Below are 17,265 nucleotides of genomic sequence, written 5' to 3'. Positions count from 1 at the left end.
CAAACTAAAACACAGCCATGCAAACACAACTACTTCACGTTAGAAACACGAATGGGACAGAGGTGTCCAAACAAACAACTGGTGATTGTTATTGTTTATATATATATATATTGTTATATATATATATATATTCTTTATTGCACTAAAACATAAGTTAATAACAATGTTAGCATATATTTATATGTACATATGTTTGTATTTACTATTTATTCTACCATAGTGTCTAAAGTACTCATCCAATTTTGATTAAAGTGATATTGATCATTTTTTTTATTTAATTTACATTTTGTATGAATAAAATCAATACGATGGTTTCTTACTTTTTTTGTTTATTAATTTATTTTCTTTATTTTAGTAAGGTCAAAAGGTCTAAAGTTTCTTTCCCCTTTATTTTTATTTCTTTCACAGTCAGGGTATGGCATTAAACGTTTATTTTTTTTTTTATTAAATATAAATCTTACTACACGATCAAAATGAATCCTAAAAATCAAACCAACCAAAAGATAGCCAGTGAACTTACGCAACTCAAATTTATAGCATATGCTAATACAAGCCACATAACAGCATATAAGCCGTTTTATTTGCTGCAACGTAGTGTTTGCGGTCTGAACGACTCTGCCGAATGCCTTAACTGTTTGAAACACGTCCAAATAGCTACTACATCAGATTCGATATACGGTAATGGACGATTTTAACGGGATAGTAAAGATCAAATGTGACGCCGAGTCGTATAATATAATCCAGTGCCGGGGATATTGTTGCAAAAGTTTAATGTTTTCTGCATTAGTAATGATAGAAATTAAACGTCTTATTCGTAATAATTAAAATCTCATAGAAATCTACTTTCAATTATCATTTTAATTATAAATAGGAAAGTTTATCTACGAGAGACTTTGTAAGTAAAGTGCCTTTGTCCCAGCCGTAAAGCAACTTCCATGGCTGTGTTTCGGCTTGATGAGTTGGAATATACTCTCCAATTATCTTTTCCCTCTCACCGTACTGGTTACGTTTCAAACTCTTTTCTCCTACATTCTTCACGACTCTGGAACGCGCTTCCCGATGCCATTAAGAGACTACCGACTAAACCGTCTTTCAAAAAAAGCGTTCACGCTCACATTTTATCTTTATCCGAGCAATAAGTGCTTTATATTATTCCCAAATTCGTGTATAATATAGTATATATCATATATGTGTAAGTATATTTGTTATTCATATATATTTATTCGTTTATATAATGTAATTTTAGTATGTATGTATATCAATAATTAGTAGTACCGCATTCGAGTATTCTGACACTTCCCTATGGTTGACTGGGAGAGAATGCTTTTAGCATTAAGTCCGCCATGTACACATATTTGTACTAATGAATAAGTAAATAAATATAGTCCGCTCATAACTCAAATGGTTCACCATTCCTAACCGCAAAGACCTACGTATTTCTTTTCACACTGTTATCTTTCATCAATAATCCTTCCTCTTCCATTTATTTGAAAGTCAGATTTCAATTCTTCAAAGACTCCTATTCCCATAATCTTTGATCATCTCACGATCTCCTCCTCGTAACCCCATCACACCATTCCGGATTTATGGTACCGTCACTGATAGAGAATGCCATATAGCATTAAGCTCGCCACTTATACAAAGTTTTATTGTGCATTAAAGAATAAATAAATAAAGAAATAAATATGGCTATGAAATTATGGGATCCAGAGGTATAACTTCATAGTTTTCAAGAATGACAACACACGAGGAGTCGTAGTATTTTACAATATGTTCTGTGATGTGCATGATGCTGTTCATGTTAATAAGCAGGTGATCATTAGCTTCAGCTATAAAAAAAAAACTGTAAAGATAGTTTGTTACTCGACTTCTCTTGTGTTTAAACGGATACAATTTTCTTAGTTTTATTTTAATTCGTGCAGCAAATCGTAAACCGCTTTGCTTTCAGTATTACTAGCTTATACCCGCTACTTTTTCCGCGTTATCGTGATATATTTACTGACTGAGATAAAAGTTGCTTTCCCGTGGGTGGCGTAAGTAACTAAAGAAATTTAGTACTCGGAGGATGAGCAGCAGCGCCTTTCTTAAAACATCACCAAATCGTAACTGCAGTTGCTAACCTGCCTACCAAGCGTAGCAACTATTACCAAAGCCCATCTGACGAAGATGGTTTATCTTCAGCAGTGGACAGTTAATGACTGATATGATGGTAATGAGATAAAATAAATCTATATCTTTCTCCATCCTATATTTGCTTTTACAACAACATATGCTGGTGGTCACTCTATTCTTCCAAATTTGAATTTTAAAATAAATCTGTATTATTGTAAACAAATATAAAATTTATTTGAAAAGAATACGAGCTGAGTTTCTTGTCAATTCCTCTCATCTCGAAATCATTCCGAACTGACGGTAGATTTGACACATCATAAGAGTCTGGAATAGACCTACATGAATAAAGATATTTTGAAATTTAATTTGAATATAGTACGTGTATACCAAAATCGTAATAATTTGTTATAGCGTCAAGATGTTGTGAGGTAACAAACAAACTCACTTTCACATTTATAATATTGGTAAGGATTGCCAAGTTATGCTATTAAATCACTTTGTACACAACACAGTTTCCCAATATTTCACTTTGATTAACAAAGACCAGGACATCGGGAATCCCTTATAAAGACAATTAGATTAGAAATCTGAGCAAAAACACTTGTCTTACCCTCATCACGAACCCTAAGATTGCGTTCAGATGAAATTCGGCAACACCACAACTGGTGTTGCTGAGATATTGGATGAAAATCTGAAACTAGAAATAACCATAAACCATAGTTATAATAGTGAACTTTGGAAATTGATTTATCACGATAAAGAATATTTTCTTGTGCACATATTTTTATATCAAATTCAAATTCAAAATATCTTTATTCACGTAAGTCTATTCCAGACTCACATGATATGTCAAATCTACCGTCAGTTCGGAATGAGAAAATTTCGAGATTAGAAGAACTGACAAGAAACTCAGCTATTGCTTATGCATCTATGGTTCAATGATCTTATATGTTAGAGGAATGTAATACATTAACTGTGCCCTTTTTTAATGGATGATAATGGAATGGTAGTGCCGCCTGCACTAACGATATAAGCTGGCGGGGTACCACTGAGTGATGATAGGTGAGAATGAAAAGGCAGATCAGTTAGCTCGCTGTGATTCTTGAAATTTTCCACAATGACTTCCCTGGGGGGGTCACATGGAGGTTGACCTGACAGGGTCTATTGCTAGCAATAGGACTGGTATTCCTTTGTAAATGCATACATACTGAAAATAGAACAAATACATACTGGAATCAACTTCCAGCAGCAGTATTTCCGAACCGATACGACAACATAACCTTCAAGAAAAGAGCATATTCCCTTTTAAAAGGCCGGCAGTACACCTGCAATGCCGTTGGTGTTGTGGGTGATCATGGGCGACGGTAGTCACTTACCATCAGGTGAGCTGCATGCTCGTTTGTCCCCTGTGTTGTAAAATAAAATTTATCGATACAAAAAGACATACTCATCGATGCAAATATCTGTAATGTGCTGGAACCGAACCCACTACTAAAGGCAAGCTAGTGCGTTAAACTGCTACACCATTAAAATCGTCAAAACACTTTCAAGTTATAAAATAAGACGAGCACCACTCAATTTTATTTATTAAATCCCATTTCCGACATAAGTGCCCTTTGACACTATCGCTGAAAAGCAAATTACTGTTTACAGCCTAACACTAATCCAGTAAATGACCGCTTGAGTGAAGTACCGTTTCATATTTACGAGCCATTTCGATACTTTTATGAAGATCCCACTTTGGCCTGACTGACAGCGGGAAGCGTTGTCGTCACAAGTTAATATCATTATTAGTGCTTTCAGTAGGTACAATTAAAGCCATTTTACGAATAAAATAAATAATATATTAGTAAAATAAATAACAAATAATTGTTGGTAAACATGAATAGATAAATAAAATAAGAAAATCAAATATATCAATAAAAAATAATAAAAGGTTGTCTATAAGAGATTGCTTTGATATTAATCTGTATTTTATGGTACTGTAGTTCACTAGAATTGTTCAATTATCATTGTATATTTATATGTTTCTGGTGCAATAAAGAGCTAAATAAATAAATAATATTCTAAAAGTGTGATCATTAATTATACACAACTCAATGAGTGTGAATAAAAAAATTAGATAAAGCCTCCTTCCAATAGAGTAAATTGCTGCCAGGGCGAAGTACCGTTTCATATGACGCGCTATTTCGATACTTTTATTAAGATCTGACTGACAGCGACTAGCGTTATCATCACGAAAAATTAATTTCATTATTACTGCTGTCAATATTATTTGCAGCCATGTTGTGAACGCAATATATAATTTTAAAAAACATTAAATTAAGTATATTTTGTCACGATTGAGTTATCTGCAAAGAAAAATATTGGTCCACGGTTTTTCCACGTATTTTATATTCCATGTCATATTAAATGGAAACGTCTCAAATTGTATTTGCATGGCTGTGTATCGGTTTGAAGGTTGGGATATGCATGAATTTACTAGGTACAGAGGAATAACACCTGAGTCCTCAGGAATGGCAATGCATGGGGAGTATCATGGGCGAAACGGTATACTCTGTTATGTCCATGGTACTGCTCATGTCTATAGGCGACGGTTACCACTTTCCATCAGGTGGGCCGTCATCTTGTTTGCCATTCTAAGTTGTATAAAAAAAATATAGTGTTACCAGCTATGCTGACGAAAGTCGTGAAATGTGTCCATGAAAAAGGGACATATTGTTTAACCAGGATAAAATATATTCTATATCCTTGATGCCAAGTGCTACGCGTGTGATAAATTTTATGACGATCGGTTGAGTCGTTACGGTGTGAAAACGTAACAAACTCACTTTCATATTTATAATATTATTAAAGATTATTAAGACTCGCTTTCCGCTCTCAACAAGACAGTAACTCCCAATCCTATAGTTTATAGCATTGTTAGCGCCGGCCAGCCTGTACTTCAACACTTCAAAGTCAAACACGACTTTGTAGTAGGATGAGATATGATGACACACCCTTATAGTTTTCAATCTAGTTTTATGTTGTTTTGCTTGGTACGGACCCAGTTTATAGGGCTCCATAGACGTGTGAAAGTCATTAAGTATATCCGATTGTTTTCCCGCTACGTAATATTTCTCGTTTCCTGTAAAATTGTTATATGTGCTTAGACAGCTAACAATTTTACAAATTTAATTGAGTTGCTTTATAAATTGGCATTTAAAAGCATAGTTAAAACAAGCCATAATTTAGTCACGTGACCTAAATCTGTGAAATGTTTAAATGTTTGTGATAAGTCCGCTGGTGTTTTTATTTTTTAATTGGTGATAATGGAATGGTAACAGCACCTACCTATATGGTATGCTGATGGGACACCAGTGAGAGATGAAAGAAAATCGGTTAGCCCATCGTGAAGAATTTTACAAGAATTAACCAAGACTGTTTCCAGGTGAAACCGTGGGAAGTCGACCTGATTGACTCTGTTACTAGCAGTTCCTTCCCCCCTGGTAGTATATATTATAGCCTGTTAATTTCGTACTCAGAACTCCTGTGAAGTGATATGTACGACTAGGGAATCGTCTACTAACACAGACTAGAGGGAAAGGAATTGTTAGCAATGGAGTTTGACAACCCCATTGCTAGCAATATGGACATATTAAGTCGACCACCACGTGGTTCCCCCTGGAAATCATCGTGAAAAATTCTTGTTGTAACGAATTCCGTCATAATGGGCTAACTGACCTGCTTCATCTTCATCTATCATTCTTCACTGGTGCCCTGCCGGTGTATACTAATAGCACGGGTGGGGTAACTATCCCATTATTACCCATAAAAAAAAAATTATCACTGCTATCTCATAGTTTCGGCATACTTCTAGAGTTCAACTTGTATGTAACTGATGACAAAAATAACTTTTCATAGTTTGAGAATAAACTTCTTTAAATTTATTCTTTTATATATACGTTTTAGTTTTTTAATATAGAATTTAGTTTTTTTTATAAAAATCAACTGAAATAGAATTGAGTCAGAGACAAATAGAATTTTCCCTTTGAGATTTCGAAACTTCTCCGACATAAACTACCAGGGTAACAGAAGTGGCGAAGACAAAGCAAAAAGCCACAGTATGGCAATTAGACAAACTAACTATTAACACCGTCGTCTTTAAATTCAAGACACTAGTACAATCACCCCGGTTGATTGGCTCAGCAACTGCAGTTAGCTGCAGCCGAGGACCTACTCACAGACGTGTTTTGTATTCTGATTGTAATGTAAGAACACTGAGGTTGTGATTCTCGTTCTAATATTATCTTTCCATTTCAAATGTTATTGAACAATATAGAAGAAGTACAATAATGCTAGAGTACAAAAAATAAATAAGATGGAATTATATTTTAATAAAGTAATAATAACTCACAATGATAATCTAAGAGTTATGGAACTAGTATGATATAAACTATGATATGTTGACCAAATAGGCGACGTGCTGAAGAAGGGCCAAATTAAAAGTACCCGTAACCGGCGAGCGTGTATGAAAAGATTGATGAATATGGAAGAAGAGAAAGAGGTTTGTTTGAATCGAAGTATTTGGCGTTCCATTGTTTCTGCCTACCCTAATGGGAGAGAGGCGTGACAGATATGTATATGTATGTATGTATGTATATGGATGCAGTAAATGATGTTAAGTAAATAACATTGTTTTGTACAGTTTTATATTTTATACTGTATCTAGCTTTTGGCTGCGATTTTATACGCGTGGATTTTGGAGGTTTTATCTCCTTATGGATTGTATTTTCAAAAATACTTTCTTATTGTTCATCTACACAATATAAAAAACTTACCTGCAAAATTTCAAGATTCTAGATTCAGCGGTTTCAGCTGTGCGTTGACATATGTGTTAGTCAGTCAGTTACTCAGCATCCTCTTTCATACACATATATATATATTATTGAAATTTTAAAATCTTCTAACTACTTGAAAGTATATTAAATAACAATAAATAAAAGTTATGTACGAAAGTATTTTCACTAACAAAATTATTTTTACTATCTCAAGACTTCCACTAAATACAAAAGTTTCTTGGCAATAAAACCGAAGAACGATCCAAAAATAATCTAACCAATTCACAATGAATAAAAAAGTGATGTTATACAAAATTCGAAGATATGAAAATAATAAGGTGCCTTACTAACTGAACGATAGGTTGATAAATATATATTGTTGGGAATAAGTCGACTATAAATCAAACGCACACGTAACTCCCAGATCTAATTTAGAATAAATCATCTCTTTTAACAAATATATAATTTGTTAGAAGAGATGATTTATTACATTAAATACACATACTATATTATAAGTACATTTTTTTTTTCTAGCAACTTAGAATGGCAAACAAGCTGACGGCCCACCTGATGGAAAGTGGTAACCGTCGCCTACAGACATGAGCAGTACCATGGACATAACAGAGTATACTGTTTCGCCCATGATACCCCCCACGCGTTGCCATTCCTGAGGACTCAGGTGTTATTCCTCTGTACCCTGTAAATGCACGCCATGTCCCACCCTTCAAACCGAAACACAGCCATGCAAACACAACTGCTTCACGGTTGAAACATGAATGGGACAGAGGTACCCAAACAATCGACTTTTGTACAAAGTCTCCCTCTGGAGATAATGCACATATTATGCATTATAAAGGGTACTATGGACATTATAAAGCATTTTATAATGTCTGTGGTGTTGTTCCTATTTATAGGCGATGATTACCACTTCATCAGGTCCACTGTCAACTCATTTGACCTTTTATTTCACATAAAAAAACTGCAAATGTGTTTATTATTCGAATATACTGCGACATGTGCTTCATCTATAAACGAGGTATCTTTTTTAAACATTTCATAGATTGTTCGCGGAATCATACGTCCATGACCTATACTTTTAGAGTTCACTAAACAGCGTCACGATTCTTAGATTCAGACTGGCCGTTCAATCAACAGTATCAATATTTAAAATTTGCAAATTTCCTTTGTCCACAGGTCGGTCGGAACCTGGCATCGTACCTTCGATTGTAGGATTTACAAAGGACTCCGTGGCCCACGAATCCGATCGACTAGCACCTGGTGACAGGATTTGCAGCGTGAACGGAATATCCACAGCTCGTCTCACAAATGATGAGGTCCTCAGGCTACTGGACAATGTCGAGGAAAGGGCTTCTTTGGAGGTCGAATATTATATGCCTAATTATGGTAAGTTTATTTTTACAGGTCAAACTTTGTGTAAAAATTGTATGTTTAGAGACCTCTTTTGCACTTGGGAAGCAACTGTATTCAAGTAGCTATTGTTTCAATTTAAAGGTTAGGATATTGCAATGAAATGAAATATAAAAAGCCTATGATATCACACATGTGATGATCACGTTGCATAAGCGACGGTTTTTTTTAATGGATGGTAATGGAATGGCAACCCCACCCGCACTATTGGCGAGGCACCAGTGAAGGATGATAGGTGAGGATGAAGTAGGTCAGTTAGCCCATCGTGACGAATTCAACAAGAATTGTTCACGATGGTTTTTTTAGGGGGAATCACTTGGAGGTCGACATTATAACGCATATTGCTAGCAATGGGGCTGTCAAACTCCATTGCTAACAATCCCTTTTCCCCCCATAAGCGACGGTTTAACTATTTTCCGTGGACAGGGGAGAAATTGTTAAATAATTGGAGTATCGATCCATTGCTAACAATATACCCTACCTGTTTTTCCCAATCTATCATCCTCCATTGGCTACGAACCTGCCAAGCGTGGCAATTACTGATAACAACCCCAAATAGAGAAGCCTATGTTCACCACTGAACAATTAACAGCTGATAGAATAATGATATAACCTTCGATGATTAAATTCTTTAGTCGCCTCTTACGACACCCACATTTTATTTAAGCAACGAATGATTGAACCCTTTTTTGCATAATGGTAGAAATTACCATTATAACTTCAAATGCTCAAAAATTATATAAAATAAACAAGTTCACTTTAAGTTGATCGAGTCGGGATACCTTTTTATTGTCTATTGCAAAAAAAAAAACATAGCTGTCAAATTTATTTTTTTATCCATTTTTCCTTAAATTTTGAACATGAATTATATCATCTTGATTTATTTCACCAATAAAATAAAAACATGCAAAGAAGGGTTAATCATTTTTTCTAGAACATATTCATTACCTTTTTTTTACGTGTTTAGTTTCAAGTATAAAGTTCTGGTTTCCATTGAACAATAAAAGAAAGTCAGAATAGTATGACGAAGCTTTAATAAATGTGTCACCAAAATTCCCCTTTATCGATAGTTCCCAGTATAATTCGACTCAGATAGAATGACACGTGTCAAACCCCCTTCAAATTATAAAGTTTTGTGGACAATCCAAATCAGTATTATAAAGCTTGAAAAAATATTATTTTTATTTTAAATAGAATGCGTTTGCAAAATAAGTACGCAATGAATTAAATCTTCAATATAAAGATGGTAAAATTAATAAACTTAAATTATTATTAATAGCTGTTTTTTTTATTTTCTAGATAAATGAGACTATATCATAAATGCAGATAACCATAGTGAATATTTTCTATTTAAATTCAGAATTCTATTATAAACATTTATATATATATATATATATATATATATATATATATATATATATATATATATATATATATATATATATATATATATATATTCATGTATTATAGTATTTATTATAATTTAAGTTAAAAACATTTTAAAATCAAGCGGTACCATAATTATAAACGAATAGTCAAATACAAAATCTACTATTTCGATCATTAAACAAATTTAAAAAGTGCACTGAAGAATAAAGTTTTTTTATTAATTGAATGTATATTGCCGTACAATTGCTAAGTCATTATAGTTATTATAGAAAGAAAGATGTCTAACACTGATACAGTCTTCCATAGACTACTAATTAAAAACATTTTAAAACTCACTTAATTTTAAACGAGATTCCAATACAATTTTTTGTAGTAAAAGAACTAAAAAGTTGCGAAGATTAAATTTTTTTAATTTTATATATATTGATAGGTATAAATTTTTTTATACTTTTTTGGTGGCAAAAAAAAGATGTCTTATATTGATACAGTCTTTCATGATCGTAATTGGTGTCTGATAGTAAATAGATACATCAAAGTTGTAGAGAACTGGTGCCTGAACTGGGTATCCTTTAGATTTTTTTTTGTTTTTGATCACAAGGCACCAGGACCTCTCCTGATCCCTGGCATGAAACATTTTATGGTAATACATACAAGCAGAGAACACAAAAGTTGTTAGGCGTAGCAGATACAATACGAACACATGAAAATACATACACACACATTTATTTATTTATTTGTTTGTTATAAATTACAATAACAGTTTGCAAACAGAAATGAACCATTAAAAAGAATACAATACAAAAATTTATCAATACGCAGTTTGCCAACCTTACATTGTAAATATCATTTAACACTAAGTTATAAGTAAACGTTATAACATTTTTATAGATGTACATTATATTACTGATTACAATTATGAACTTATTCTATCAAAAAAATACAAACTCGTTCCATCTCAAAACCATACAACGACCTCTTAAACCCAATGAAACAACTATATTATTTAATTCATATTTTACTTGTGCCTTTAGTAACCTCTGATAAAAGATATCGAATCCTTCGCTAATTTTGTTATACAAGTGACATCCGATGAATGGGATTATTATGTGAGACATTATTATTGGTAGATGGAGTACTGAACAGTCGAGGATGTCTAAAAGAATGCTTACACGCACATAGATATACAATATTTAAAAGTTTAAATAACAATCAGTCAAACTGGATATAAATTAGCAAATGGTGTTCCCACAGCTTATGGATGCCTGTAACACCAAGTGTGACCCTTAAGAAACCTTAATACGCCCTTTTTGTAGTGCCCCATACTGTAGTATCTAGAGAAAGCCTTGGCAGGAATATCATTCCACAACCTGAGTGTTCGCGGAAGGAATCTCCTCTGAAACCGAACTATGCGTGACTATTCTAGTTGTAAGATTTTTTGACATGTGAAATATTTTTAATATTTTCTCTTACAGCATCCCAAAACTCTTTGTACATCACAACCAAGCTAGCAGAAGTGCCTGTCGAAAAAATAAATGGCTCCCTCGGAATCACGATCCGCGGTGGCCTACCAGACAACTCCGCGCCGAGTGCCGACCTGGTGTTGAACAGCAGGTCTCTAGATGCCCAGCCACTGGTAGTCACACATGTCAGGCCTGGTGGTGCCGCCTATAATACGTCCAGAATCAAACCTGGGGATAGACTTTTGAAAGTAGATCATGTAAGTACATTGACCTTTTATCTAATTTTACTTGTGCCTTTAGTTATTTTATTTCTATAGAAATATACACTGTATGAATGAAAACTAAGTCACACCTAGTCTAAAATACCTCCAAGCTTGAAGATGAAGGTCTTTATCCAGTACGTGTATATCCTATGGAACTGAAACATGATCTTACACGGTTGTTTGCATATGGACAGCTTCAAGTTACTGAGCGAGTTTTGGAGAGGGCTATACACAAAGTTTCTTTGCGTGATAGAATCCGACATGAGGATATTTGCAGAAGAACCAAAATGACCGACATAGCCCGAAGAATGATAATAACAAAATTGATTAAATAGGAAGAACCGATAGTGAGTAAGAAATGTTCTTGATTTGAACCGCCAAACGATGTAATGAAGAAAGATACTCTATAAAGTGACAGTCTCAAAATGCATTCCTGGAAGACAGTGGATGCAATTGTCTCAGGATCATTTCTTATGGCAGTATATAGGGAAGAACTGTGTTCAGCATTGTACAGCTGATATAATAATACACACGTGCACGCACACATACACGCACTGCACACACACATACTCAAACACATACAAAAATATTTATTCCTATTTAGGTACAGTGTATAGAACTTTTTGCTTGTACATTAACGAAGAAAAATTGCCTCTGTTTATTTTAGGTGAAAAAAATATTAGGCACACAGTAATATCAACTTATTGGTACGACTAACGATGACTTATGTTTAGTTCGTTACAGTAGTACCTAAGTGAATTAACGTGATTTCGCGTGACAAAATAACTAAATAGCTAATATTATGTTTCACTTCCATGTACACTTACATTGCTAATAATTAAAAGGCTTTTTTTATACAACTTAGAATGGCAAACAAGCTGACGGCCCACCTGATGGAAAGTGGTAACCGTCGCTTATAGACATGAGCAGTACCATGGACATAACAAAGTATACTGTTTCGCCCATGATACCCCTCATGCGTTGCCATTCCTGAGGACTCAGGTGTTATTCCTCTGTACCCAGTAAATTCACGCCATATCCTACCCTTCAAACCGAAATACAGCCATGCAAACATAGCTGCTTTACGGTTGAAACACGAATGGGACAGAGGTATCCAAGCAATCGACTTTTGTACAAGTCTCCCTCTGGCTTCAAAATTATTCAGTAATTTGGAATCTAAGATTTAACATTTTATATCTATATAATAGTAATATTTTTTCAGTAATGAAAAAGGTGAAAATTCTGATGCATTTTTAGATTAAAGCGGAATAACAGAATGGTTTATAAAAATTGTTTTAGATAAACATAGAATTTCACAAGTTCATATAAAAATTTCGTGTCATAATGTTTGTTTACGCTAATCTCCGAAATCGCTCAACCAAATTAAATGAAATCTTTTACATGTATATTGCTTGCCAAAACTTGAAAAATAGCGTAGTTTTTATACAGTTAAGAAAAATGGATCATTTTTTTCCAATGATCCCTCATTAATGCAATGGTAGCCTTACCTGTGCTACCGATATACGTCGGCGAGGTATTAATGGAAATGATAGGTGAAGATGAAAAGTTAAGTCAGTTGACCTATCGTGATGAATTACCAAGAAGCAGGATAGTTTCCAAGAGGGACCGCGTGGAGGTCGACCTGGCCAAATAAATTGCAGTGTGGTTAATAGTCATAATTACTAACAATCCGTCCCTCCTTCCCAAATAGATTTATGGAATGAAAATCTTGCCTACGTTATCGATATAAAAACACTGACAAAATTTAAGAACACACTGTACAAATGGCTTTTGGACAAATGTTATTACTCAATTAAGAACTTGTTGGACTTAAGAATAATTCTACTTTATAAGCACATAAATAATATTTTGTTAATAGTATTTGAAAAGAAGTTACCATAAATATTAAAATTTTGCACGCCATTGTTTTGGCAAAACACGCGTGTTTCTAACATATTTTTACTACCATCTGTATACCGTGTTTTTCAGCAAATATATTGTTATTATTATATTATATGCTTGTATTAGATATATTTTTTTAATTATATTAATTTTCCAAACTTAAGAAATAAAGGAAATTAAGTCTTATAGATATTGTACTGTGATATATTATGTACTTCGAGAGCGAAGTACATTTCAGAATGGCCGTGTTAGATATTTATTTTCAATTATATTAATTTCCTTAACATCTTGTGTTAAAATGTGTACCTACATTTATTAATAAAAATCAGACTAACTACTTTAAATATAATAAAACGTTAAAATTGTTATTGTACCAAATTTGATAATAAATTATTCTTGTAATGTATATAGAACACTAATTTATATTTTAATTAATTTTATAATTATTTATTGTCATGATACTTGAATAAAAAGTAATGAAATTGTAAGAACACGTGGTCTCGCTGACTTGTTCACTCGAATTCGGCCCTGTAGATATAAAAGATTGTTATTTGGGTGGGGAGACACTTCTTGTCCAACCGTTGAACAGAACGGAGCTCCCTGCTGTATCAAGAGTGAACAAGTATAGTTAACTATGTGGTCTTTATATAAAATATATCACAATTATTGTTGATGGAAGTCCTAAAGAAGCTATAATTAAATAAGTGTGGTGGTGGTAATACTTCTTGTGGAATAAATACCCAACTTCTGATAATCCATTCATTATCAGAAGTTGGGTATTTATTCCACAAGAAGTAACTGTGATGGCTTTCAGGCGGAACAGCGTGGAACTTGACTTGATAGGGTATATTGCTAGCAATTGGGCTATTAGACCCCGTTACTAGCAATCTCTTTCTCTCCATAGCTTTGCCTGGTTGGATAGAGGTCAGCTAGTTAATAGGAGTTCTTAAAGAGGAATCATAAATGAAAAAGGAAGTTTTAGATCAGGCAATAATAAAATGACGTATTTCTTTCCAGATATCACTAACAAACAAAACACTCTCTGAAGTCCATCAGATACTGCAGAACTGCCCTCAACTTACCAGCCTCACGATAGAATACGATGTTTCAATTATGGAATCCGTGAAACTCGCCACTGGACCCTTACTAATAGAGATTGAAAGACCTTGCAATGAGGACTTGGGACTGTTTCTTAGTAACCAGAGGTACTCAGACGAAGTCTACAGTTCAGGGTCCGATACGTACCAGAGAGTGGGGAGCTGTAACGCTATTTACATAGATAGTATCCTGCCGGCTAGTATAAGTGACAGGTAAGTCGAAGATTTCATCTTATTATTTAACATTTAAGAAAGGTTCTTGAGTGGCAAAACGTATGACCACACATAGTGTAGGTCCCAACTAGATGGATTGACAACCTCAAATGTAGGAAGTCAGTGGATGCAGGTGGCTCAGGACCATTTTTTATGATAATCTAATATATAAAATTCTCGTGTCGCGGTGTTTGTTACCAAACTCCTCCGAAACGGCTTTACAATTTTTTATGAAATTTTGTGTGCATATCGGGTAGGTCTGAGAATCGGCCAACATCTATTTTTCATACCTCTCAATGATAAGGGCGGCCCACCCCTAGATATTTATTTTTATTTTTTTAACAAAATTTTCAGCTTTTATTTTATTATGGTTTAGCATAGAAAAATACATACAACTCCAAATTTTCACCCTTTTACGATCAACCCCTATTTTTTAATCGCGATTTTTATAGTCTGCAATGGGTTTGCAAAATGGCACTCGAATATAATAATTATAGTACAATAAATGTTCATGTATAGTTCTAGAAATAATGTATATAGTAAAACAACGTTTACCGAGTCAGCTAGTATTCCTTATAATAGTCTGTGGGAAAGACCTATGTTTAGTAGTTAGTAGAAATTAAGAGTGATGAAAATGATGGAATATTTCACAAGTCACAAATGGAATTTCATTTGCTACGCCAAATCACACGTCATTATAGCTACGTCGATATACAAAGAGTATAACAAATCATTCTAAATTAAATCGCAGATAGTCGCTGCATTCGGATTTATTTGTGGGTCATCGGCCACGTTAATGTGTATTCGCTCGTTCTTATTATAAAAATTATAATTTATATTTTACTTTCAATAGCAAAGAGTAGAAATTGCGACTTAGTGATTGCGAGCGAATGTCACTGATTTTTTTGATGGGTGAATATGGTATGGTTACCCCGCCTGCGCTAACGGGATACGCTGGCGGAGCACCAGTGAATGGTGATAGATGAGAATGAAAACAGACCAGTTAGCCCATCATGATGAATTCATCAGGAATTAACCATGATAGTTTCCAGGGAGAACCGCGAGGAGGTCGACCTGGTTGGGTATATTGCTAGCAATAGGATTTTCAGTCTCTGTTACTAACAATCCCTTTCCCCCCACTCTCTATGATTTGTCACTGGTGATATGTATGTGAATAAAAATGATAATTTCACAATATATTTATGAGCTTAATGTAGCTACAATTTCCATGCCTAATTGTAACATAATATTATAGAATTTAATCTCGAAAGGATATCGCAAAATTGAATTTAATTTATTACATTATAACAGAACGTTTAATTCCAAAAACACCAGACAACTGGAATGGAATTTTTCATTCTGAATTTTCCTAAAGATGCTTTACTTTTTTCCGATGTTTAATTAAAAGCCTTTTTTTTACTACAAAACTAGAAGAATGTGATGGGAACAGTCATTGTAACAATATATTTTATATCGATTTAATCTATATAGCCTGGTCCCGTTTTTTCTGGAGGTTTATGCACTAAAAGTGTCGATGACAAGCCCAACGTATCTGTAAAAAAAATTGTGACTTTCGGTTTTAATTTGCGTTTATAACACAATTAAACGAGTTTTGTGTGGAAAGTTTTTTTTATACAACTTAGAATGGCAAACAAGCTGACGACTCACCTGATGGAAAGTAGTAACCGTCGCCTATAGACATGAGGAGTATCATGGACATAACAGAGTGTACTGTTTCGCCCATGATACTCCCCCAATGTGTTGCCATTCCTGAAAACTCGGGTGATTTTCCTCTGTACCCCATAAATTCACTGCCATATCTCACCCTTAAAATCGAAACACAGCCATACACACAACTGCTTCATAATGGAAACACGAATGGGATAGAGGTGCCCAAGCAAACGACTTTTGTACAAAGTCTTTCTCTGGTAAAAGAAGCGAAGTGTGTGAATAATATTTAAATATTATGTACCATCATGTTTACCACTTTTAAAATAAAACCATTTATATTTGTATTAATATACCTGTTTTATACATAGAATATAGTATGAGAAATACCCATACATTATATTATTTTATTAATTTACACAGTAATTATTTAATGCGAGACAATATAATATTTTAGCTAAATCTGAGATTGGTTCTCCTATTATATACTATGGAATGTACTTGTATCTAATATACAGTTAAATGAATATCCTCTAGAGTTACAATAAGCTTGTACATATACAAGTGTCACGAAGCCTTGAAATATATTATATCGTAAATTCTATCCCCATTAGGGTATCGGATAACTCCAGCATGTATCAGTAATAATTCTTAACCGCTATCAAGCTTCCACAGTTTCGCTAGCTTGGATCGGATTATTCTAGTATAGTATTATATATTTCTATAACTATTTCATATAAAAATTAGGTGTCATTTATATACTATAGGGAGACTTTGTACAAAAGTCGTTTGCTTGTGCACCTCTGTCCCATTCGTGTTTCTACCGTGAAGCAGTTGTTTGCATGGCTGTGTTTCAATTTGAAGGGTGGGATATTGCGTGAATTTACAGGGTACAGAGGAATAACACCTGATG

General features: G+C 34.0%; 1 protein-coding gene across 3 annotated transcripts in view; it reads left to right on the top strand.

Annotated features, from left to right (window-relative positions):
* The window catches only part of LOC113523102 (glutamate receptor-interacting protein 2), a 465,085-nt gene that overhangs the window by 410,888 nt on the left and 36,932 nt on the right, over positions 1–17,265 (top strand). For all 3 annotated transcript variants that reach the window (XM_052894828.1, XM_052894823.1, XM_052894836.1), the window contains 3 exons: positions 8,127–8,336; positions 11,222–11,466; positions 14,392–14,684. In XM_052894828.1, coding sequence (XP_052750788.1) covers positions 8,127–8,336; positions 11,222–11,466; positions 14,392–14,684 — 748 coding nt within the window. The remainder of the gene's footprint in view (positions 1–8,126; positions 8,337–11,221; positions 11,467–14,391; positions 14,685–17,265) is intronic.

This window comes from Galleria mellonella, unplaced genomic scaffold (assembly GCF_026898425.1).
Source record: "Galleria mellonella isolate WM207_F2 unplaced genomic scaffold, CSIRO_AGI_GalMel_v1 utg117, whole genome shotgun sequence".
NCBI lineage: Eukaryota > Metazoa > Arthropoda > Insecta > Lepidoptera > Pyralidae > Galleria > Galleria mellonella.
The sequence above is the reverse complement of the archived record's forward strand: the minus strand, read 5'-3'. Positions and strand labels throughout refer to the sequence as shown.